This window comes from Lissotriton vulgaris, chromosome 8 (assembly GCF_964263255.1).
Source record: "Lissotriton vulgaris chromosome 8, aLisVul1.2, whole genome shotgun sequence".
Classification (NCBI taxonomy): Eukaryota; Metazoa; Chordata; class Amphibia; order Caudata; family Salamandridae; genus Lissotriton; species Lissotriton vulgaris.
Window position 1 is genome coordinate 123,018,468 of NC_141696.1, and position 26,097 is coordinate 123,044,564.

The following is a 26,097-nucleotide window of genomic DNA, read 5'->3' on the forward strand; positions in this document are numbered from 1 at the left end:
GAGCGCCCAGTTTACTATTCCAGCCCGCAATATTCCAGCTGGCTAAATTGTACCCTTGCCTACCTTTTTCTGTCCCTAGCTCAGGGGTATCACCCCTATCCATGGATGTAACATCTACGACCCCCGCATATACTAGATTGGGGGCCAGACTACTACATCCCTGCTTATGGGAGTGGCAAGGGCTATTTGTCTCTCCCTGGTCCACATTTTCGTGCAACCCTATTCCCTTATCACCGACAGGGCCGCAATCCTCAAAGGTATTAGGTTGCACACAATCTAACAACTCTAAATGGTCCATGGGTACTCCTTCAGCTCCCTCCTGATCTTTGGTGTTTCCTGTTTCATAAGTAGGATGGTACAGTCAGTCTACTGCCTCTAGGCAGCTGAAACGGTTATGGTTGAAAAAAGTATCCGGGATATACATGGGGCCCGGTCTACCCCATGTCCCCCTATTCCCGCCCCTCCTTTCTACTCTTGTCCATTCATTAGGCCTCCTCTTGACTTCCCCTTCACAATGAAGAGGATAGAAGTAAGTTAAAGGTAATGTCTGGATAGTTGCATCCAACTCTTGGTTGGGCCATGCACATATATGGGAGACAGTTCTAGGGTCTCTAAAGGAGACCACTATACAATCCCCTTTTATGTTTTTAGTCGTTCTACCTATCCACGGGACCCTCCTTACCATTACAATCTCACTCAAACTTTGAGGGGACAGAGGTCTATTTAGGTTAAGCCAGCTAGGTACCTTATTTTTAAGAGCAACAAAAGGTTCCTTCGCATGCACTCTCAAAGCTGGAACTCCCGCTAGAATGACCACTAAGGGGTTAGCTTCTGGGGGCAGGTTCGGTGTTAATAATCTCCCCTTCATGTTGTTATCCGCTTGCACCTTTTCTTTATGTGTGTCATCTGACTTCGTAGATTTAACCTGAGCTGCCGCTGTGGGCCCAGCAGCTGAATCACTGCAAGGCTGGGACACAGCGGCAGCTGGGATTATACTTACAGGTTTATCAACTGGGACAGGTAGGACTGCTTGTGCATCATTGCGACACCTCTGGGTCTGACTGGCGATCAACGGTACCCTATTTGGCTCCCTAACTGCCACTAACTTATCCAGAGTACTAGAGTTGGCTTTCACCATATTTTCCAACTGGTCTAATTTGTAGTTAATCATTTTAGTTCGTTCTATTAAGGGCAGCATTAAAGATTTCAATAGGATTTCCATTTTACCCAGAAGCTCATTTGCACTAGAATCTCGGACGGGATTGAAGTGTATGGGAGGCCCTGTAGGTGGACTATCGTACTGGGTGCTCAGCACAGGTACTGGGCAAATTGTTTTAGGGATTTTGGCTATGTTCCCCTTCTGAGGGCCAGGGCCACCCCCTCTTTTCCTTTTACCATTATTATTGTTTGTTTTGAGCCTAGATTTATTATTATCTTTTAGAACCAAACTTGGGGTTTTTACAAGGGGACTAAGTATTGGAGGGGGAGGTAGGGAGATACTATGTAAAGAAGGGGACCTACAGAGTCCACTGATCGTGGTGGAATTAATGGTATCCTCTACTATATCTATCAATCAATCAATCAATCAATCAAGGCATTTATAGAGCGCGCTACTTACCCAGAGGGTCTTGAGCTTCTTCCTGAAGAAGAGGTGGTCTTGGGTCAGGCGGAGGTCGGTAGGGAGGGTGTTCCAGGTCTTGGCGGCCAGGTAGGAGAAGGACCTTCCTCCTGTTGTCGCTCTTCGGATGCGGGGGACGGCGGCGAGGGCGTGGTTGGTTGATCGGAGGTGGCGTTTTGGGAGCGTAGAAGTTGAGGCGGTTGTTGAGGTAGCTCGGGCCTTGGTCGTGTAGGGCTTTGTGTGCGTGGGTGAGGAGACGGAAGGTGATTCTCTTGTTGACGGGGAGCCAGTGCAGGTCTCTCAGGTGTCCGGAGATGTGGCTGCATCGGGGGATGTCGAGGATGAGTCTGGCTGAGGCGTTCTGGATCCGCTGGTGTCTCTTCTGGAGCTTGGCGGTGGTTCCGGCGTAGAGGGCGTTGCCATAGTCTAGTCGGCTGGTGACGAGGGCCTGGGTGACCGTTTTCCTGGTCTCGGTGGGGATCCACCGGAAGATCTTCCGTAGCATGCGCAGGATGTTGAAACAGGATGCGGAGATGGCATTGACTTGTCTGGTCATGGAGAGGGAGGAGTCCAGGATGAAGCCCAGGTTGCGTGCGTGGTCTGTCGGTTTGGGTGCGGTGCCCAGGGCGGGGGGCCACCAGGAGTCGTCCCAGGCGGAGGGCGAGGAGCCAAGGATGAGGACTTCTGTCTTGTCTGAGTTCAGTTTTAGGCGGCTGGTCGTCATCCACTCGGCTACGTCTTTCATCCCTTCGTGGAGGTTGGTTCTGGCGGCGGCGGGGTCGTTGGTCAGGGAGAGGATCAGCTGGGTGTCGTCGGCGTAGGAGATGATGTTGCGGTTGTGCTGGCGTGCGATGGCCGCAAGGGGGCTCATGTAGACGTTGAAGAGGGTGGGGCTGAGCGAGGAGCCCTGAGGAACGCCGCAGATGACTTCCGTGGCTGCAGATCTGAACGGTGGTAGGCGGACTCTCTGTGTCCTTCCAGCGAGGAAGGAGCTGATCCACTCCGGTGTCTTCTCCTGGATTCCGATGTTGCTGAGGCGCTGCACTAGGGTGCGGTGGCAAACAGTGTCGAACGCCGCGGAGAGGTCTAGGAGGATGAGGGCCGCTGTTTCTCCGTTGTCGAGCAGGGCTCGGATGTCATCGGTGGCAGCGATGAGGGCGGTCTCGGTGCTGTGGTTGTCTCGGAAGCCAGACTGTGAGGGGTCGAGGGATCCATTCGTCTCGAGGAAGGCGGCCAGCTGCTTGTTGACGGTCTTCTCGATGACTTTGGCTGGGAACGGGAGGAGCGAGATGGGGCGGTAATTCTTGAGTTCGGTGGGGTCCGCTGTATCTGGCTCTACCAGTATAGAACCAGATCCGGCACGTTGGGCAGCTGTTAAATTAGGTAAGTCTGGGTCAGGAGAGGCAACAGCCCCTATGGCGCCTAAAGACGAACGCTTACCTGTCACTAAATCTAGGGAAAGTCGTTTTTCTGTCAGGGCTATTTCTTTTTCTAGGATTGCCGCTGCACGCGTTAAAAATTGGTCTATCGGGCCAGTGACTGCCCCGTGTGCAGTCATAAGTGTCACCTTTCTCCCCTTTCCTGAGCGGAGAACCATAATACCGGGGATAAACAATAACAGAATATACCTCTAACTATAAGACACAATGCCTACCCAAACTTTAAACAGACGGGGCCCGGCCGGGCCTCTACCCAGTGGCGGTTTCTCTTTACGGGCGTCGGGGCTCCGCCCCCGTTACATACAGCAATAATAATGCTGAATGCTCATTTATTTGTTTTCATTTTAAAAGATGCCCCCTTTTTGTAATTTACATCTTTTATGTTGCACACGGAGCACTGTCGGGCAGACACTGTCTGCACTACTCACCATGGACACCGGCGTGATAGATTTCTTTCAGCCCGCCTAGGAATAAAACAAAGTGTTTGTCGGGCGGACAACATCACATCCCTAAAGGCTGTGATGTCATCCGCTCGGCAAAGACTTGGATTCAAAGCCCAGTCTCCACCCCCTCAAGGCGTGGAGGTGAAGTTTGCCCCGGGCGTTTTAAGTGCAAGCCCGGGATAACAAAACCTCCACGTCAATCACAGAGTGAGGAGCCTTGTCACCCCACCCTTTCCTGACTCTTTACAGGGCGTGGGTGGGACACCCCTGTGACGATTCGAGGAAAGACCGTGGCAGTCAGGGACCCAAGGATCGAGTCTGCGCAGACTGGACCTCTTGTGAGTGAGGCTTCTTCCCGCGTTACTGGACACCATTTCTTACTTACTTCTGCGCAGCATGACTGACTGCATGTTTGTTGGTCGAGGTAGCAGTCAGTATGAATTACTGCTGGGAAGCTGCAGCAGCTAGTCAATTGGCACAAAAGGTTGCTGTCAGGAGAGGGACGTGTGCTGTGCACATCGTGACGGTGTGCAGAGTCTGCAGACAGTGTTATGTGTACTCTAGCAGTTCACCACCAGCCGGTAAGGCCCGTGCAGGCCCAAATTTTCACTTCACTTTATGATTTATTTATTTACAAAGGGAAGCAAGTGGTGTGTCATCATGTGTAAGCCCCGGGACGGTTGCATTTCTTTCTCCATAATTATAGTGATTGTATTAGCAAGTTTCTGTGTTTCCTGTTTTTTCAAGCCTCGGTTTTCATGACACAGCACTTCCCAAGGAGTTTGCACGTGAAAAAGTGATGGGCTTACAGGTGCATAGTTTACGGATGCACACTGGAGAGTCAGTAAGGCTAAATGAACATGAAGTTGTTCTGCTCCTGTTTGTATGCATTATAGAAAGTTTTGATTGGATAACTCAATCAGTGTAGACTTATAGGAGTTATAGAGGATGTAGTCCCTTTTCGTTGTTAGTGGCTACTGTGAATAAGGTAGCAAGGCTGGGGACTGCATAATATTTGCGTTGTATGCCTTTAATTAAATCAAGTCTTTCTTTTACTGCCCTAGTTAGGAAAATCTTTTATTGAAATAAAAAATATTTTTGATACTTGAGCTCAAAGCGGGGACTGTGTGTACTTGAAGTGAACCTGGCAACCACTTAACTACAGAAACCTGAGGACTGTGCATTACAGACTGTTAATGAATTAATTTTATGCGGTGAAGCAGGTGTATAGTCGGTCATACAGCACATTCAGTGTTTTCATCACCTTCACTACTGTTCCAAGTCCTGCCTGTTGATGGTAAGTAGTATTATAAATGTACAGTCTGACATCTATGTTCGCCACCATACCAAGCAGACCCTTTTTTAATGTTGATCTACCAGTCTTCTGTGTGCTTGTTAGCTGCAAGGCCTTTGTTTATCATACATGTTCTAGGTTCAGCTTTTAAACACAGTAATTAGTCAGATTTAAAGCTAAGTACTTGACTTTTCCATTTGCCACCAAGGGAGATGCTTTTCCGCCTCGCTTATGAAAGGCTTAAATCATTAAAAAGGCTCGCACCTTGTCACCTTTGTTTTAGAGTTTGCGAATATTTTCACACCTTCACTGCCAGCTATGTTTACATGGCTGCTTTCTTTTAATTTCTCAACCCTATCCTCTCTGTATAATCACTTTTCTCTCACTTGGACTCTTTTATTTTTACAAATGAATCCTGCATTCTCTCTTTGCACTTCTTTATTTCACTCTTTAATTTCCTTTTATGTGCACAGTAGAAGGAAGCAGTGTAATGCCCTTTACGTAATACGCCCCTTCTTTATATAGGAGCCACTGAAGCAGCAATACAACTACGTCATGTACTAAAGGTGGCTCCTCCAATCGTGTGACATCTGCATTGTCAGACAAAACTTTGCTCTCATTTACATAGTCACTTTCCCATACACAGCCTCTTGGCTGATGGACGTCTCTGTATCTCTGAGCGTCGGAGGTGGGAAGAGTGAGAAGGGAGAGCAAGACATAGGGCATAGCCTGTGAGAGGGTGATGAGAGAAAAGAGGAGAGGTGGGCAGAGAAAGGGCTATAAGACCTTTCAGTGCCCCTTAAGCAGATTATGGTGTGACCAATATTGATATCTTGAGATCCATTTAAGGCACCCGTATGCATGGTTTTTCAAAACATTTTCTTGGAGGGGAGCCAGAAGGTTTCTCGTAAAAGCTCAGCCTGAAGAGAACACGTTAGCTTTCAAAGAACTAATATTGTAATTCTATATGTTAAAGTTCGATACGTACAACCCATGTCCTATATATGTTAAGTTTGCAGAGTGGTAAGAGTGTAGTGTAGTTCCTATATTCCCAATAGGCTCTGCGCATTGAAATAACATAAACGGTAGTTTAAACGTAGGACTGAGGTCATCTAGGTCTCTACTGAATATGTTAGACTTAATTAGGTATACCAGCTAGCTCAGAGGTCACTAGAAACTTTCTCGAGTGAACAGGAAGGGGTTAACTTTCCTGAATAGACAAGAAGGGATTAGTTTTTCCGACAACCGCAAAAACATGACAACTTTGCTCCCCCCAGAATAAGGAGTATATCTCCAGAGTCGTGTGAAAACAATAGATAGCTATTTTACTCAGTCAATCGTGCATGGTTAGTTTCACCAGGTGTGCAGATAAATTGAGAGACGGGTGTTTTCAATAAAAGGTGTTATTTATTGAGCAGTCTTCTCTCTCATGCAAGAGAAATGAATTGCCACAATTGCAATACTTATCATGAAGTAAAGTGCGTACAGTAAAAGGAGTATTATGAAATAATACTGTAAAAGTATTTATATGGTTTCTGAGCCATAAGATAATTAAAACGGATAAAATATATACATACTTAAAATCATTGACTAAACATGCTCAACTGGTGCTTCTAAGATACGCCTACCCCGGTGTACCTAACCTAAGCCTAGTACGTGGGAAGGAGGAAGTGAGCTGCAGTTTAAGTTAAGTTAGTTTTTGCCAAGAATCTGAATCAAGAATTCTCTGAGGATCTAATCAGCTCCGTACCTTGGTTATAGAATGAAGGAGGTCTTGTATCGCTTTCTCAGGACTCTATCTCCCAGCAACCCGCAAGGGTGACTGGAAATACTGGAGCTGGATTTTCTCGGCAGGAGAAAAGACAGCGTCTCTCTCAGTGCGTCAGTGGGAGGGTCGGCTTCCTTCGGCACTCGCATCAGCTGGGCTTCGGATAAGTAGATAGCCGATCTGCTCCAAACCACTGTGTGTTTGCTTAAGGCAGGGGCTGGTATATTTATACCTGGAAGGTGCCGAGTTTGACGTAAGGTTGGACATAAGACGTCACTAAGAACTTGCAGTTCTTTCAGGACTCTCAGGAGTTCTAGGACAAATCAAAACAAAAGCAGGGGGAAATCCCGGGCTGCTGGAGGCTTGGTTTGTTTAAAGAACGCGTTGTACTTTCTAGGAGTCTATGGAAGTAGCCTTGCCATATTTGGACTGCATTGGCTATGACTAAATATGGATATGATTCTTATGCCTTTATAAGGATATGATTTGTTATAACCACATGAGGGCATGAATCTGGAATATTTTATTAGGGTTCTAGATCTGATTACAACAAGAGATGCAACCATCTTCTTTGCATTCTGGGAAGCGTAGTCCTGCTGATTCCATTTGGAAATCAGGACTAGAAGTCCTAAAATGCACAGGATAACGAGGGAGTAGACGAGCTACTCACGCAAGGATCTTGAAAATGTAAGAATCGTGGAGCATCTGGTAAATACTGGAGTGGATTGTCTCTGAGTTTGGAACGGATCTCCCTTGCGCTTCTGCATGACAAGCACAGAGCAGTAATAATAGGGAACAGATCTGTGCCATTTATCACTTGAGGAGCGCACACTTAACTGACTGAGTAAAGTGGGCTGCAGAGAACAGACAGCGGACTTGAGCTATATCAATGCATATCAACGAGACATAATTGGTGTTATGTGAACTCGAGCAGTTCACCACCAGCCGGTAAGGCCCAGGCCCATTTTTTCACTTCAGTTTATGATTTTACAAAGGGAAGCAAGTGGTGTACTGTGTGTCATCATGTGTCTGCACCAGGACTTGCTCTCTAAGACGCGCACATGACCCCTGCCGTCTACCCTTCAAAACCATTCTATCAATTCCTGTGTCTCTGCTGGTGACCCCAATATCCACTTCAGAATACATGAGCAATGGTCAGAATGTGAGGGAATGCCTCACACTTGTCCACCCGTTTTAAAAATTGGGACCATTGTTGACCTAGACCATGGTTTAGGGGGATCAGCACAGCTCGCACTCCGAAGCACATTCACCAGTATTAGGGCACAAAGTGCCAAACTGTCCTTAAAAGGGTCAATAGGTACTTATCTGGTACCAGTGCTTTATTGCTTGGGCATCTATTCGGAGCCGAGATTATGTTCCCAAAGGAGATTGTTAGCTCTTCTGCACCTCCTAGGCAAATTGAATCCTCAATGACGATAATCCAGTTTATTAGAATCATAGAAATTCATAAAGTGTTTGACCCATACATGTTCAGGAATGGTGCCATCTATGCTAATTGCGGAGCTACTTGAAAAGAAAGGTGCATTGACTTCCTTCCAAAATTGAGACGCATCATTCCTTGCACAGGCAACAATGAGATGCTCCTAAGCCTCCCTTCTGCTCTCTGTTTTCCTTAACCTAATGACTTCTTTATAGAGCGTCCTACAGTTTCTAATTTCTAACAAAACCCTCAGCAACTTTTTAGAGCTTGTATGAGGCTACTATGAGCTGGTGAGCATGACTTATCAAACCATGTATTGTGCCTCTGTAGTGTTAATTTTAATTGCTCAGTTGGCTTCTTACAAATTTTGGCAAAGGCCCCTAGCACCAACCCCAGATCGGGTTCAGCACTGAGACACAGCTCAAAGTGCTCCCTCTGATTCTCCACAAGATGGGCTAAGAAGACCTTTGGTTCATCATCCGTCTATTTACGGTGCACAGCCCTATTTCTCATATATTCGATGTAGCAAATCTTCACATTCATAGATACCAAGGGCACCAGTAGGTTAAGGCCTAAAATAAGTGGGTTATGGTCATTCAGAACACTCTTTACAATTTACATGTACACACCTTTCTAGCCCAAGCCTTAGAAAGGTTGATAAAATCAATTAAGGACGTCTTTTCTCTACCCGTGTATTTTACGTGACTCAGGATTTCTTGTGCAACTAAATCAATACTGGGTATGAGGTCATGTGTCTTCAAGAGCCAATCAATTTGTCACCACATGGGTTATGATCAAAATGTGAGCGCCCACAAAATTCATTGTCCACTAGTAGGATTCCTGCTTCTCCCACTGAACATGCCCTGAGGAGTGTGAGAGGCAAAAAGAGCCCATTCTCCCACTGAGAGTTCAGCATTTACAAGCCTGTACATTTAACATGAACAGTTAGCCAGCACCTGGAATTTGTTTGTGCTTTTGTGATTTTCTTTTTCTGCTGCTACTTTTCAGGAGAAATTCTTCTGCAAATCACACATTACAGCTGTGAACTTGTGGCTTCTAGAAGCAGTTACTTAGAGAACGCTATGAATAGACCTAGACGTCCAGCTCTTGACCTCCTCCACATCTGCACCTTCCTTTATCAATCCAGCCACACCCAGGCACTTGTCCATAACTATTTAGCCATCCATGTAGGCTCCCACTCTAATGCATCGATTGACGCATCATTACAGACACTGGTGCAATAATACATTCCCCAGTATGTGTCTGTGCACGGTCAGTGGCCCCATTGTGTTGTGACAAAAAGACTTGTGGTGGTGTGGCACACCTGGATTTTCAGACAAGTTCAGGACAGGTAATCCTACAACCAAGTTCAAACTTTTTTGGGCACCTCAGGATATTGTCCCTTCTGGCTAATGGGGGACTTGAAGTAACGACTAGTATCAGGAGGTGCACCGAAGAAAGGACCGTGAGTAGCAGAAACGTGCTGTAATCAGATGCGAAGGTAATCAGGTAACAGGAGAAACACCGCGGGTACTAGCGTGAATTTTGTAATCAACAAATGTGAGTTCGAGGAAAACCATTAACCGACACACAAAGGAATTAAAAGAAATTAAAGTCCACCGATTTCCCAACCATAGTGCTTACCGGAATCTTCAAAATCTTATGTTCAAAGACCACATTCACGCTAGTACCCGCGGTGTTTCTCCTGTTACCTGATTACCTTCGCATCTGATTACAGCACGTTTCTGCTACTCACGGTCCTTTTTTCGGTGCACCTTCTACCACTCGACTTCTTTTGACACTGTTTGCAGCTTGTTTCGTTACTCATGATCCTTCTCTTTTTAATCACCCGTATAACAGTGAGGTCCCTATGCCATCTTTTGTATTTTTTCGTTATTGTAGACAATGTCCGCCCCCTGAAACAGTGTTTGGTTTCTTTCACAGAGTACATTATGCCCCTGACGAAGGGACCCTCGTCCCGAAATGCATTGGGATTTTGGCATTCAGAAATCGTTTTGGCGGTGAATAACACGTTGAACATACTTTAAACTTGATCGAAGTCTACATGAAAAACAATATATGAACTTTGGAATAAAGTATATCCAGATGAACTTTTCTGGTTTTTTGAACTTGCTGACTTACAAATTCTGAACACTGAGGTCATTATCCTCCGCAGGAGCACCATAGGATTCAGTGTAGGAATCCCCATTGTGTTGTGGCCATACGTTCTTCAATGCACCATACTTAAACTCAAAACAAAATGGCATAATGTTCTGGAACTTGAAATTTGGCTTTCCCTGATCCCAGCATAGCCATAACAATGCAACCTCTACCCAGATTTCTCTGTTTCATGGAGCTGGGGAAGCATTTGTTTTCTCTGCCCTCAAAATAGGGAGAAAACGGAAAGCATCCATCATTTCACACATTCATCTTTTCATCCATGCACACATGCTTTCATCTTTCCAGCTATGCACTCGCTCACACGCATGCATTTGCACCCTCTCCCTTCAGCCCGCCAAACCCTTAGTAGCCCAATAGTCCCATTCCTCCAATGCAAGGACCTAGGCATTGGCATTCATCTGTTATTTTTAGATCTTGCCTAAAGATGCCTTTTAGCTGTCTGTGCTTAAAAGACATTCTGTGAACCATATCAAAAACTTCCAGTGGACTTTGTGCCAGCCCATTGCTAATCATTAGTTGCCTGTCTAATTGCCTGTTTGCTTGCTTCTTACTTGATGTCTTTTCTTCCTCTCGTGTTTGTCATTCCCCTGGAAAATAGCTTCTTTACAATCTCTTTGACTGGATGACATCTATCCTTCCACTGGTTACATTCATATATCTACTTTTTTACGTCTCAGCCTACCAAACCGCATAGCTGTCTGGTTTTCGAAAGACATTGGGGACATTCAGAAAGTTGACCAAGGAATGCATTCAACCGCTGCTTACCATTAGCTGTGTGGTTTGCAACTCACATTTTCTGTTTGCTGGCTTTGTTTTAGGCTGTCGGGATTGTCCCTTCCATTGCCAAAATCTTGTATACTGTGTTTTTCCACAAACTCGCTTTCTGTAAACAAGCTTTTAAATCTTGTTCTTATCTTGTCACGTTTGCTGTGCAATCAAAGACAGAGGTCAAATGTTAGTCTGTGTCTTCCAGAGAGCTTGGTGTTTATTTTTCTTTCTCTGATTTACATGCGAGTAACCTCTGGGTCCCAGTTTCCCAGGGCTCTCATGAACAGTGTAAGCAAAGTATGTGTGCAGGGGTTTAAGTGGGATGAAAAAACTGAGGGGTCTCTCGTAGGGGCAGCCGATGTAATTACGAGCATGGTTTAAAACTGTTAAGCTAAAAATGTGTACTTAGCATAGTGTGCTGCCCCACTGGTATTGTGCTTCTTCTGTCATTGCCTCCAGATATATAATACGAGTGACATTAAACCTACAACAAGCCAGGACTATAGGCTTTGTCAATGGTTGTAAGTAGCATAAGATAAATAAGAACAAGCTGCAGCATTTTCATTATTATATACAATGAAAACAGAGGTGGTTCAGAGATGTGTTACAGGTAGGAAACACTTAGAAGGCCTGTTTCCGTTGGTTGTATGTGCTTGGCTTGGGGGTCATTTTGCAAGCAGACCAGGTGGAGGATTGGGAACATTTTTGATTTGATTCTAATGTTTTCTTCACACTCGTGCTTCAAAATGCTATATTTGGATTCCCCCTTTTTTTCAACAATTTGCAGTAAATATGTGGTGCAAAATCCACCATTTGAATCCATTTTTTTCAAAATTTTCTTGCGGGGGAGAACCCCCCCGCACCCTCCTTTTCCAGTTCGGGCTCGCTCGCTTCGCTCGCTCGCTTATTACATTGGGGTAAAACATTTTTCGCCTCACCACTTTCAAAATCCACCAGCCGCCACTGCCTCTACCATCCTCGGACGGCCACAGACGGCCCGCCCTTTGCCCGGGCTTCGCCCCGGTCGTCGTCCCGGGCGCATCCAGCGGGAGTGTCCAATGTTATATAGGAGGCAAGGGGGCGGGAAGAGGACCCAGGTGCGCTGGATGAAAATGCGCACAGACTGCTGGTCCTCCCAGACCCACTCCTCTGGAAGGTAGTATGTTGCTGCAGGTGTTGGCCCCAAATCGGCAAAAACACAAGTCAAGAGTCAGGAGACACCATGAACTAGAGTGAAGACCGCTTGGCTCCTCGTTAAAAAGAATCCACATGTTGCAAGTTACAGCAAGAAATCACGCCTGCGAGCGGCACGAGTCAAAAAGTAAAGTTAGTCTTTGATGGTGGCTTAAAAAAGGCATAGACTTTAAAAGAGATTGTCTCTATGTTTTCATTCTTGATCATGTGTTCGTTGCCCTTTTGAAAGACAACAGGCCCTGTTTGTCATAACTTGTATTTGATTTAGCATTTCCGGAGAGAAAGACTTCATTCCTAACAGTTCGTTTTGTGTTGTGGCCCTGCCTAGTCAGTGATTTCGTTTCTACTAGGTTTTATAAATTGGCATGGATAGGATTCTGGGTCATACTTTTATTTGACTTCCAATTACTTGTAAGATAGTTCAGCCTCCGAAAATGAATTAAGTTCGTCGTGAGCAGTGTATGAGTAAGCGGACTGAGAGTCTGATAACGGACTCCTATGCTGACTTATATGTTAACCATTTGGTCTCCAGCGCACCTTAGCAAAATTATTTGTAGGTATACATTGATATCTAATAAAACAGATGGTACATTTCCCAGAGTTTCCTTCCAGGAACCTTATCAAAGGCAACCTCCAAATCAGTGAACTCAACAGAGGCTGACATGACCTGGAGAATTTGTCCTTATCTCTTATATGCAGTTAATTTAAGCTCCGGTTTGCTAGTAAAACTGAATTAGCATTTCGCGAAATGATGCATGTCTAAAAATGCAGTTAATTTAACCTCCGGTTTGCTAGTAAAACTGAATACCGTGTCACGAAATGATGCATGTCTAAAAAGTGTGTTACCAACATGAAAAGTTTGGAAAGCACTGATCTAAACCATTTTTACATATTCTGGACCCTTAAGTCTCCCCTGGGTGTCCTGTAGCTATAAGCAGGGACCTTATAACATATGTTTTATAGTTGGCTGGTGCTGGAAAAATTGGTAATATCATTTTCCCCATTGTAGATCCCCAGCCACATAGGTTAACATTGCAATAGTTTACAAACTTAAAACTACTGCTAGGAATCCACATACAAATTTCATTCAAGAACTTAGGAGAATGGTACTGATAAGTCCAACAATATGCTATTGTTGAATTTATCTTAAAGTATATGAAAAAGAAGTTATGAGACTTTTTTGTCTGTGAGCCAAAATTCAGCCTTCAGGTGGTCTGCCCTGATTCCCCACAGTTAACAGGATTAGCCAGGCTGCTGCGAGGATGCCGCTGACGCAATAAACGACGTGCCAGGTGGCGCATAAAATTCTGTGTTGGGCCGAAGCCTCTGTGACCCAGTGACTCTGCTTGAAGGACCCATTGACTCTGTCTGAAATTGCCCTGCCACAGCATGGAGCGCGATTAGAACCCGGACCAGCGGGACGAGCACACTACATTGCCCATCATCCCTCACGTGGCGAGGACGACTCTCCAGGCAGTGCATAAAAGGCCGCGTGGATCCTCGTCCCGCGTGACGAGCTGGGAGAAGTCCGGGACAAGGGTGGGGGCCGTCTAAAGCCTTCAGAAGCCGGAGGAGGCCGGGCTGGGACGCATTATTGACACTTTCCCGCCACAGACAGTAAGAGCTAACTATTATAGTTTTGCAGCCCTTGGTTGCCGGGGGCTGAATCTGACACTAACGTTTGTGATGAGTAAAAGGAAGGTTGGGGACAGGGTGGTGGGCACTCTGGATGCATTTTTAAACAGAGCCGAATCGGTTTTAATGCATGAGATTCAGGCAACCGAGTGCAGACTTTCCCTTGAACCGATTCCAACCAGGGGGGGTCATTGCCCAGTGCTCAGAAACCATCTAGCCAGCCCAATTGTGATGTTGATTCAGTAAATGACCTTACTCCATCGAGGTTATCATGTACGTTGTCAACTACTCCTAACCTGGCCTCCCCGCAGCCCCAGAGTAGTGTGGGAAGCCCTGCTATGGTAAAGACTAGAGGGAAGAAGGTCTTAGGAGGTACTGACTTGGAACCACCAACCAAAAAAAGGATGGGGCGTGGTACAAACAAACAAAATCCATTTCCAGGTATTAGTGAATCCAGGGGGGCTTTCGTTTTTGGTAAACCAGGTAATAACATGTCAGACACTACCTCCACAGTGTGCACTAACACTCAGTTGAACCAAAGTGATGTCCGTTCCATATTAAGGGACCAATTAGCTGCTTTTTTTGATCCTATAATGAAAAGATTAGACTCTGTTGATGCTAGACTTAGCATGATTGAAGATGCCCTGCCACGTCCACCCCAAGTGACCCCTGTCTTGCCTACTAATCAAGCAACAGGAGGGGGGCTCCCTGTCAGTGTGGGGGAAATTCATAAGGAATAGGGGGGTTATTTGGTGAACGCCCAGATAACAGTGGATAGGGTTCAACTAGCAGGGAGGGTTGCGAGTGCACCAACCGCTGGTGTTAGTAATGCTAAGCCAGTGTCACAGCAGCAGCCTGGTAGGGCTGAGGGGAATCGGAGGCAGGTTGAAAATAGTAATGATGGTGGAGCTGATAAGTCCCCTTAACTTCACCTTCCACCCGAAGCAACCCCATACTCGGTTATTTTAGCGAACGTCCCTTCTCTCATTCCGGGGACACGTGAGCACTGGTCCACACTTAAAAACAAGGCTCTTTATTATTTGAGCAAGAAGACTGGAATTGGGGATGACCTATTCCTCGAGCTTAAAATGGTTAGACGCATTAGATGGGTTGGTCATTCTGCTAAATCTATGCCAGAAGACTGTGTGGTTCTGAGCTTCGGGTCACCAGCTTTGGTTCATTATATTTTTGACATGGCTAATCACTCATCAAAATTTGAGGATGGGATTAGAATCCTCCCCCTTGGTTTCTTCTACAAGCAGCATAATATGCCTAGAACCAGGGATTTTTATACACCGCAGGAACCCCCTAACTGACCTGTCTTCCCCATTAAGACCAATAACCGCTACAAAGTTTTATCTTCACTTGAAGAGATTGACTGACTTGGAATGGTTGGTAATGTCCAGCTGGGATCAGGTAGAGGGGCTAAGAAGGTGGGGGTCCAGGACCCCTCGACAGTAGGGTGCACGACCCAAATTATAACGGAGGTACATCCTTCCCCGGGAACCAGCGTCCCACCCTACTCACCTACACTAGAATCTAGTTCAATAATGGTTGGGCCTCTTAGTGAGCACGGTGATCCGGACACGGCAAGACCATCAATGATTATTTCCTCCTAGAATATAGCGTGTCTGGAATCGAAAGTCTCATCTGCAGATTGGATTTCATATATAGAAGGCTCAGATTTATGGGCATTTCAGGAAACATGGTGTACAGAAGGGGTCTTTCATGGTGGTTTTTTAAACTTCTTTAAGCCAGCAATAAGGGATCCTAGGGGTAGACCAGTGGGTGGACTGACCTGTTGGGTAAGGCAAACCGAGGGGATAAGGGTGGACGAGGTTTGCATTGATAGTCCTGATATCCTGATCATAAGAGTTAGATTTGTGAGCGGCCTTGATATAATTTTGTATAATGTCTATGCAAGGGGACAACCTGGCGGGAGGAGTTCTCAGGTAATCATGACTTTAGAGAATCACCTGTCACAAGAGGCCCCAATAGCAATCTAATTTTAAGGGGAGACTTTAACACCTGCTTTGAACCAATTGATTCAGAAGACGGCAGGCTTGTGATGAGGTTGATGCCCTCTGGAGGGTGCCGCAACTGGATCTCCAGCCTATTAGAAAATGGACAGAGGCTGCACTCCAAGTGAAAGGATTGTGTCCGGAATGGGGTGTAAGGGCTGTCAATGGCAGGACTAAGTCTGATGCCAAGGGTGCAGTGACCTTTGATAATGGTAGATCCAAAAGCTGCATTGATTATATCCTTGTGAATGTGGAGCTTTGTTCTTTGGTTGTAGATATGGAAGTTCAATGCCGGCCTGAAAGTGATCACAACCCTTTGATCCTTAAACTCAAAGATATGAGCTTTTCTGGAAGAGTACTGAGGGAAGGTGACATTAGCCACAACCTAGTAACTATTGCTAACGACTTAAGAAGGGATCGGTGGGCACAGGTTGCATCAGATGAAAGGAATGTGGCAGAGATTAGGGTGTTAGTTTCTGGGTCTCTAAGGAAACTATCTAAATCCGGCTCCCAAGAGGTGCTGAATGATAAACTTTTGGTAATTCACAATGACCTTTTTGGCGGGCTGAAAAGGTTTTTTTTAAACGCTAGACCCGCCAAGAAGATCATTGTGCATAAGCCCAACTCGTGGTACAACAACACATGTAGGCTAGCCCATAAAGCTCTAGTGGATGCCATTAAATCTAGGTCCCATGGTACTATTAAGCAGTCTAGAGCAACATATAAACTGGCTTTAAGACATGCCAAGAGAGATTGGGACGAGGATCGTTGGCGTTGCCTATTATCCGCCTGTAAAGGTAGGAATATGACCCAATTTTGGGATCTTATTAAATGGGTGAAAGGGCAGCGGTCTAAAAACATTGAATAACAATGTTGAACCGCTGCAATGGGTTGCCTTCTTTAAAGCCGAATTCCAACTTGGCACAGAGAGTTTAGCGGGTGTTCCAAACATTACAATTGATGATCCTCTGCAGTTCAGCGCTAGAGATGGAGAGACAGTGTTGAAGTCTATCCCGAGTGGTAAGGCACCGGGGCCTGACTGCATTCAGGCTGACTTATTTAAGCAGGATTCCGACTTATGGGTCTCTTATATTATTAATTTAATCAATTCAATAGCTGGGGGAGCTCCGATCCCCGTATCTTGTTTCGGAGCGGAAATCATTCTGATCTACAAGAAGGGTGATCGTTCTGCTCCGGCCAATTATAGACCCATCAGCTTAATTGATGAAGTGCAAAAAATTGCAGCACGTGTGATATTGGGTAGGATTCAGGGTTGGATGACTGAAGAAGACATCCTAACACCTCTACAGGCGGGGTTCCAGTCTCATATGGGGACCCTGGACCAAGAATTTAGATTTATGTTAGTCTATTGGAAGGATGTCTTTTTGGGTAGGGGTATACTTTTTGCTGCCTTCGTGGATTTGAAATCCGCTTTTGACCTCGTCCCAAGAGTGAAACTGTGGGAGGCTTTACTAAGAATAGGGATGCCTAAAGAGTTAGTCTCCTTTGTGGTTGGACTCCACAAACCTACTTATGCGCAAGTGTGCTGGGGTAAACCGGGCGAGGTCACTGAGAAATTTGAGGTAGGGCGCGGCGTCTGATAAGGGTGTGTGCTGGCACCCAACCTATTTTCCTTATTCATTAACGGGGTGGTGCAGTATTTTGATAATCACACTACGGACGCGCCAATACTAGCTGGCCAGAAGGTGCCCTTGCTCATGTTCGCGGACGACACCCTGATATTATCCAAGACGAGACAGGGGTTGCAGTTGGCATTGTCTCGTTTTGAGGAGTTTTGCCGCGAACATGAGCTTGTGGTTAACGTAGGGAAGACTACGTTTATGGTGCTCCATGGGTTCAAGCCCGTTAAGGCAAGTGTTTTTATGGGTGAAAATCTCTTGGAGCAGACTGATGTCTTCACCTACTTGGGCGTCACCTTTGGTGATAAGCAGAGCTGGAACCCTCAAGTGAAGATTCTTGCGTTGAAACATGCCCAATTAGATGGAGCATTGATCAAAGAACACAGGTTATCATTAACCAAGCCTATATCTCCTGTTGTTAAAATTTAATCAACGAGAATTATTCCTGCTATTTTATATGGGGCCGAAATATGGGGCTTTTGTAATCTGACCCAACTGTCGCTAGCCCAGAACAAATTTATGAGATCGGTTGTGGGTTTGCCTCAATCTTCCCCCCGAATCCCATTGGTCTTTGATCTAGGCTGCCATACAATTGAGGATATTGCTGGTTACAGGCCGCTAGCCTTTTGGAGGTGTCTCTGGATTACTCCAGAGCTCCAACTTTTTGCTAGGGCACTGTCCTAAGTAAGGGCATTGGATCGTTCCCACAGGATCCCATGGTTGACTGGTATTAAACATCTACTTATTGATATGGGGATGAGGGATCTCTAGGATAGCCCAGAGACGGCGGAATTTCCCTCAAAAGAATCTTATAGAGCAGCATATTGGGAGTTAATTAAAATCCGAAGGTTTTCGTCCCTTACTAGCTCTACTTTGTCTAGGGATTTCCTTGAGCTAAAAGATGAACCATGTTTGGAAAGCTATTGGGACCTCATAATGAAGCACTTAGATCGCAAGCTTTACCATCAGTTTAGAGTTGGGACATTACCACTCAGTAGGTTTACATGCAACAGTGCCGTTTTTGCCCTGACCACAAAGAAGATTCCGATCACCTTTTATTTGTTTGGCCGGCCTATCAACAACCTAAAAACTTGTGGCTGAAACCAGTATGTCGGACCTTGGGAACTACATCCACGATGGTTGCTAAAAGGATACTGAAATCTGGTTATAATGATGTTGCAGTAATTGGAGTAGCTAAGTTCCTGAGTTGGGCATGGATACTACGGTTGAAAAATGGGCGGTCGCAATAGTTAAGCTCAAACTGTTGGGTCACTATAATGACTACATTGAATTGGAAATCTTATGGGTTTTACTATGATGTGTTAAAGTCTTGTGCATTGGATTTATTTAATATCCTCTTAAGAAATGATTTTAAACTGTAATTATAGGTATTTATTTATTTAAATTTCACTTATAAATTTGTAAAGACAGCTCTAAGTTTTTCTATTGTATATATAGTGTATCCATTTGTAATTAATTGACGGTCTTGTCTTTTATGATGAACAATCGCAATAAAGACTTTTTTTAATTGAATTGAATGCCTTCTCATTAATTCCTATGGACCCAATAGGACAGCATTTGCAATTTGCGATTACCAAATAGGTAATCGCAAATTGCTCATTCAATCTCAAGGGTGCAAGGGTGCAAAATGACCACCCTGATGCACCCTCAACAAAGGTAAGTATTCACATGTGGGGCACACACATGCCCCAAGGGCATGTGTATGCACCACATTGCAGTTTGAAAAATGAATTTGTGTGCATTTTTCAAAGGAAGTGCAACTTATCATCAACTTTAAGTTGATGCTAATTTGTGATTCCAATGTGTGAAAACACAATTTGCGAATGCATAATGCATCGCATTAGGGAATCGCAATTTGCGATTCCCTAACTGCATTCGCAAAATAGGTAATCGCAAAAACTGCGAATGCATTTGGGCTTGATGCATCGCAAATAGCATTTTACTGGTCGCAAATGGGCCGATTTGCAAAATTGGCGCATTTGCGACTGGTAAAATGCTTGATGCATGTGCCCATAGTGCTTTCTGGAAGACCATGCTGCGAAATTTTGGAAGAAGTGGTCGTGCTCTGGGGTATTGCCCTGTGCCTCATTGGACAGGAGTGTGCTCCTGCTTGACCCTAGAGAACCTAACTTGCTTCACATGTGCGTCCAGTGGATTTGTAAGGGTTTTGTCCAAGTGGATTGTGAGAACTGAAGTACCCAACTTTTAAGGACCACCTTGGAGCTTCTAGACCCAATGATTGTGTTTTGGACACTTTGGAACCAGCAGAGGAACTTCAGGAAGAAGTTCCAGAAGTTTGGAGAACTTTGGACCAACTTTGTAAAAACCTCCATAAGTGGACAAGTTCAACCCGGCAAGCCAAACCGCGAGCCGGCCTGCCTTGCTAGTTCATCCTGATGACAATATCCAGAGGTCTGACTCCCAGAGTTTGACCATGAGCTCGCTGGAAAGCAAGCTGGGAATGGTCTGGCTAAAATCCTGTAAACTAATCTTAAACTCTTTCAATAAAAGTAGTTTAAAATTGACTCTGTTTCATGCACAGCACCATGCTTATTTAACTCATGCCATGCTGCACTAGATTACCTACTTTGTGTCCTACCACTGCTAACGTTCTTTGCATTCAGTAAACTAATTCTCTTTAAGCACTCTATGGAAGTGCATGTATTTACTTTCTCCCTCCCTCATGTGCCGCTACCCTCTTCACATTGCCCCAGTCCCTCGATCACCGTATAGCTTCCTCTGCACCTCCCCCAGTTTGTCCACATTTGCTATCTTGCTTCTCCCACCCCTCCCACAACTCATTCATTGTTTCTCCATCACTATTGAGGATGAGGGTATAGCCTTACAGCTAGAGCGGTCAACCTCGAAGCTGGGGAACCGGGTTCGAGTCTCACCAACGATGCTAAAAAACGTCCTGTGATTCTGGGCAAATCACTTAAACTCCCCATTAATTGAAGGTTTATATAGCGCTAGGATCGACTCCCGGAGGAGTATCTCCGCGCTTCGACCGCTGCGAAACCCTTCCTGGCTTCCCTGAGAGATGGTCTCTTAGTGGGTATCTCCAGGGTGAGACCAGGCATCCCCGGCGGTCTGGTGGGGCCGTTAGTGAAGATGAGGCAAGCTAATGCCCAGAGTTGCCGAGTGTGATCGCTGATCAGAGTGGGCACCGAGGCGAGAGAATTATCGAGTCCGCTGACCCTGGTCCAGAAACCTGCCACGTCGGGAATCGAACCCTGGTCCCGGGCCGTCCTCTGCTCTCGGGTCTGCCGCCTCTAACCAGTGAGCCACACTACTTCACCCATGCCTAACAAAAAAAATGAATGTGTCTTTCTGTAACGAAACTGGTGACGATTCTAGTTCATGCTATATAAAACGCTAAAAAAATGAAATAAAAAACATTCTCCAGCTCCTTTATTGCTCTTGTGCCCCTCCCTGCTTGTTGCCCCTTCCCCTCTACAACTTAATTTAAGTTTTTTTTTAAAGTTTTTTTTACTCCGTCTGCACTTTTGCCTGTCATCCCGCTTAAAATGGGTTTTTACCTATGTCAAGAAACTTGCCTCTGCGCATGCTTGGAGGGGACCTGGAAATCGGTTTTCAATATTTGATCAATTCCATTCAAAGATGTCCACCAGCGATGCACGCAATCTTGATGGCAGGCTTTGAATGCACTCATAATCTTTGAACAAACCCATTTAAAGATGGCCCCCGTAAAGCCATGTGTATCCACAGCAGCTATGTAACAAAAATCATTGGCAAGGCTTGGTATGAAATAATTTGAGTCCCCAAAATTTAAAGGTTTTGTAATCAGGTGACAGGCATGTTCATGAGTAGCAACAATCTCAGTATTCAAGATGATCTGAATGCTTTCCTTCTAAGCAAATTCCCTTACAAAATAAGTGTACATTTTTTTTAAAAACTGGGCAATCACTAGTGCTGGCGAGATGAAGATCTTTCATCAGATAAATGAGTGTAGAAACCCCCTCTATGAAGAACTGGTTGAGAGCTGAACAAAAAGATTTTATCCGGAGCTTAAGTGAGCCCATCAAAAAACAAATTCCAAAGAATGTGTAATCTTCATATCTTCTTTTATTATAGATGTTGTTCTTCAAAATCCACACTAGCCGTCGCCAACACGTGTTTCGTCTTGGTATTTATAACCATAGACTTCTTCAGGGCTATCGCTAGGAAACATTAAGATATCACACAATACTCTCTATCAGTCATGAGAGCAATAAGATAAAAATGTGTTCTTTGGACGCTCCTCAATCAATGTACACCTTACATTTCCAATTTTTCTGTATTCGGCCCCCAGTATCCTCAGTAAGTACAAGTAGAATAATAAGTCGTAATCAGTCTGTGGCGTGTAGGCTACAAGCCACGGACTGATTACGACTTGTGTTCGCTTGTTAATGATTCATTATATTCTGAAAACAATATGCTCAGATAAACACAACTGTGTTTTGTGTCAAGGTTATGAGGCATTTTAGGTATTTGGGTGTGATTTGTAAACAAAGTCTTTCTGTTTTTTCCTAGTGAGGAAGTTGGACAAAACATTTCCAAATGTAACACCAAGTGCCACTGCTCAGACACAGCTTACAATCCTATCTGTGGTTATGATGGCATTGAATACATCTCTCCATGCTATGCAGGGTGTGGAGATGTGAGATACGACTTCAGGGAAAATAAGGTTTTGGTAAGTTGGCAAGTTTTTAAAGCCTGTTGATGGTGAGTCATTACCTCCTCATTGCAGTCTTCGCTCTAAGAGCGTTAGTATCACCGTGAAGAAATGCAAACCGCACTACTATTGCAGAAAAAGCTCTTGAATTTCAACCATATATGCTATTCTAATTTTTATCACAAACCTTCAGCTAAGGATATAATGCTGCTCCCTATTCCTGTTTTTTGTCACTATCTTGCAATAGGTAATTTTGGGTATGGGTTTGCAGCTATTTTGCATTCACATATAGGCCGATTCACAGAATTGACCTGTTTGTGAATGCAAAAAAGAAATTTCTTATGTATCAAACCCAATTTTGCAATTCGGTTATCTGTTACAGAATGGGTTTGCGATTCGATATTTGGAAGGGGCGTATTTAGGGCATCCCTTCCAATTACCGAATCGCAGCGGTATGTAGAAATGGTTTGTAAATATGAATGCAGCCACAAAACATTCACATTTTACCACAAACTTCAAGTGCGTGGTAATCCATTCGCAAATAGGAAGGGGTCCCCAAGATACCTGTTCCCCTTTGGGAATGGTGGCAAAACATTTTGTAAGAGCAGGCAGTGGACCCGCTGACCATCGCCTGCTCTTACAACATGAAAAGAATACTTTTGATTTTTTTTCTTTTACACGTAACTCGTTTTCCTATATGCATTATTGAGAAGCAATCACAAATATGGTGGTCTGCTAAGCCTAGCAGGCCATCATCCCCGTGATTTTAGCGATTCCTAGGGGGTCGCAAATTGTGACTTACCTATTTAATATTAATGAGGTAGTTCGATTTGCAACCCCTAAGGAATTGCAAAATGAAACTCTATGAATTTCATACATTAGGAAAAGTGATTACCTAATTCTGAATCATAGAAAATCGCAATTAGGTTAATACATGTAACGCTTTGTTCCCCATTTCGCTGTGGCAGGAAGGTGCTACGAGTAGCTCCACTTTGCTCAGTCAGGTCGTTGGGTGTGGAAAGGAGCTTCACCTCTGAATTTCCTGGGGGTTCGAGACTTGACTTTTGCTGGTACAGTGCCGGTGTTATGGACTGATGTGGGTGGACCACACTTGAGAGCGGCTCTGCTGCAGAGAGCACAAGATCTGCCCTGCCCCCTTTTGTGTGAGACTCACTTTGAGCTTGCTCAGTTGGTGCTAGCATGGTCATACCAGGCCCAGTGCCATTTATGGCACTTCTCTTTTGGTTCTTTGGAAGCCTATGTGAGATCTTGCTATCTTAGATTTGAAGGTCAAGATTTTACACCATCAAACTGACTCTAACACTGTTCTTGTGGTTTCCCATGGGTTTATTCGATCATCTTATGGAATCTTCTGCCAATTATCTCATATCCCATTAAAGGTCTTGGTAGGAATTACATGCACGTTCTTTAGATTTCCCATCTGGGTGTCTGCTGAAAGTTACTTTTGAATGCTATGGTTAAGTATCTGTGGTCTGACATAGTGGCATCGCCATGTGGATTGCATAGCACTTTCCGTGCTCCCAGCCCTCCAATTGCAATTATTTGTTCATTCAGTGATCCCGCTAGCTCATTCTACAGGCAGCTGTCATTGCTTCTAAGTGCTTGAAGTAGCTGTTCAGTCCTCATACTCATTGGTGCTCAAGTCCGTGTCTGCTGGTGTTTTACTTTTGGTCTGGTGTCGCTTGTGTTACACTTTGGTACTCTAACTTCAACTAGGAGACAGGTAGTTCATCTAGTGGCTCATGTGTTTCCTTTTGGTATGCTTGCTTAGCAAGTTCAGTGACTGACGCTACCCTGTGTACTAGGAAAAGTTGTGAACCACTGGCAGGATGTTTGAGTAGACACTCACTGCCTGAAAAAGGATTAGTATTTGAAGTGGGCAACTTTCCATCTCAAGGAGTAATCACAACTCTTGTCAAGGTGATCCTTAAAGCAGGTTTCTTCAATGAGTAGCTCGAGAGCTAGTGGTAGCTCTCCAGTTACCTGTGAATAGCTCTCCTATTTATAACCAAGGCTAATAAATTAGAAGCTTTTACTTGGTTGAATTAATAATATAGGTATACCAACATTGAAAAGTGTGTATTCAGGGTCAGAAAGAGTCAACCTGATGGCTGCTTCCACTCGAAGCTCCACTGTAGCACTAACAGCCTCTGCCCTGCTGCTGCACTTGGGGATGGTCGACCCCTGACTCTCCTAAGGCAGAGGGGGCCTACAATGTCCAGTAGTAAATGTGAAGGAATTTGCTCCCGCTGGACAGAGCATTCCTGTTGTTCTGTAGCCACATACCTGAACAAGCAGCCATCCACCAGCCCTTTTGTATTAAGCCTACCTCACTGCATGGAAAGGCATTTTCCCACATTGGGCCTATGACCTGCCCAATCTTGGCTGGCTTGGGGGTTCGTCTGTGGCTCCTTATGAAAGTCTAAACCAGTCCCCTTTGGTTGACACTCTGTTCATGTCTCCAGTCACCCAGCGTGGATCTAGGAATGGGTCAGTCCACAACCATGTCCCCTTGTAGCCTTTTGTTATTATGATTGCTGTCTCCCCTGATAGGATAGCTGACAGCTGAGTTTAGGAGATTACTGAAGGGGGGCTCTTGCACTGAGCTAGAATCTGTGTAGGTGCACCGCCAGTCTATCACTATACCTCAAAGATGCAGAACCGGTGGGGTTCAGGGACCTCTACCTCTAGTTCTGTACTGTGTCAGGACTACACAATAGAGATTGGAGTCACATGTTGTGGGCTGATCACCTAGGGTTCCTCTTTCTCTGTGTACTCTTTAGCTCCTGATATTGATCACTTTTCCAGCACCCAGACAATTCATGTTGGTCATTCCATAGATGGAATATACTCTAGACCTTGCATCATTTGACATCACAAAACCATCGGGTTGTCACTGCCTTTTTCGCAAGCAGTCAGCCGCCCCATTGAAGGACTGGGTTCTTTTGGACCCAGCGGTGCCAGGGCACAACACCTGAAACCTTCGTGGGTAACCTGTTCCGGCGTACAAGTCACAGAGACACGGGACACTTCCTTCGGCGTCAAAGAGTCAAGGTTTATTTACTGCAGGGAACACAGAAGTCACAGGAAGTACATCGAGTGTAGTTCGGGGAGACTGCTTCAAATTGGTTCTGTGAATCGCTCCTTTTATACAGTTTTTACCCATAGGCTAACATTGAACACAAAGGTTTACAACTCAGTTCCCACATCTAGCTCCCAGAGGGGTCGCTTTGGTCACTTTCAAACACATGAGGTCCGGATCATAAGTGCGGAAACATTTGGCGGTTCCCAACTGTAAAAACCCATCTTCCCACCATTAGCAAATTCCAATCAGCAATCAAGTAGATCGAAACAGGAACGAAGACAGGTGCAGAGGAAGACGGAGACAGTGGGGAGATCGGAAAGGGTGTAAAAGGGGAGGTATCGGGAAGCACGAGATACAGGCATCAAAGGGACGTGCCTAATGAAATGCACGGCTGAGACAATAAGTCCGTGCGGCAAGATGAGCCTCGAGCGGCGCCACCTGCCTTACAGTAGCAACCCCCTCGTCATAAAGACACTTTCAAAGGACATGTGTCTTCCGCAAATATCTTGGGAGTCCCAGGGTCGCGAAGCGGACAGCGTCCGTTCGCTGACTACTTGAGGGCAAGAGACAAAATGGGTGCCGTATCTAAGATGGAACCCGTGGGTGCAGATGAAAAAGCCCACGTAACAAACGAACGGTTTAAGTTAGCACAGTGAAACTGCGCACACTTACTAAACTCGTCGTTTGCGGTTCATAGATACTAGACTCGACCATATTCGTGCGAGTCCAAAACACCACTTACAATTGTCACGGAACCTCAGACGCTCCTTTTGCCCTCATGTAGGCAAGCACTAGTCGGAATCATATTCGATATTCATCAGACCATCGAGATGTCGCTGTAGCATAGCTCTGT

At 45.1% G+C, this 26,097-nt stretch overlaps 1 protein-coding gene across 3 annotated transcripts in view; it reads left to right on the forward strand.

Annotated features, from left to right (window-relative positions):
* Positions 1 to 26,097, forward strand: part of LOC147693577 (solute carrier organic anion transporter family member 2B1-like) — a 617,951-nt gene that overhangs the window by 523,102 nt on the left and 68,752 nt on the right. For all 3 annotated transcript variants that reach the window (XM_086933807.1, XM_086933808.1, XM_086933809.1), the window contains exon 11: positions 21,997 to 22,156. In XM_086933807.1, coding sequence (XP_086789933.1) covers positions 21,997 to 22,156 — 160 coding nt within the window. The remainder of the gene's footprint in view (positions 1 to 21,996; positions 22,157 to 26,097) is intronic.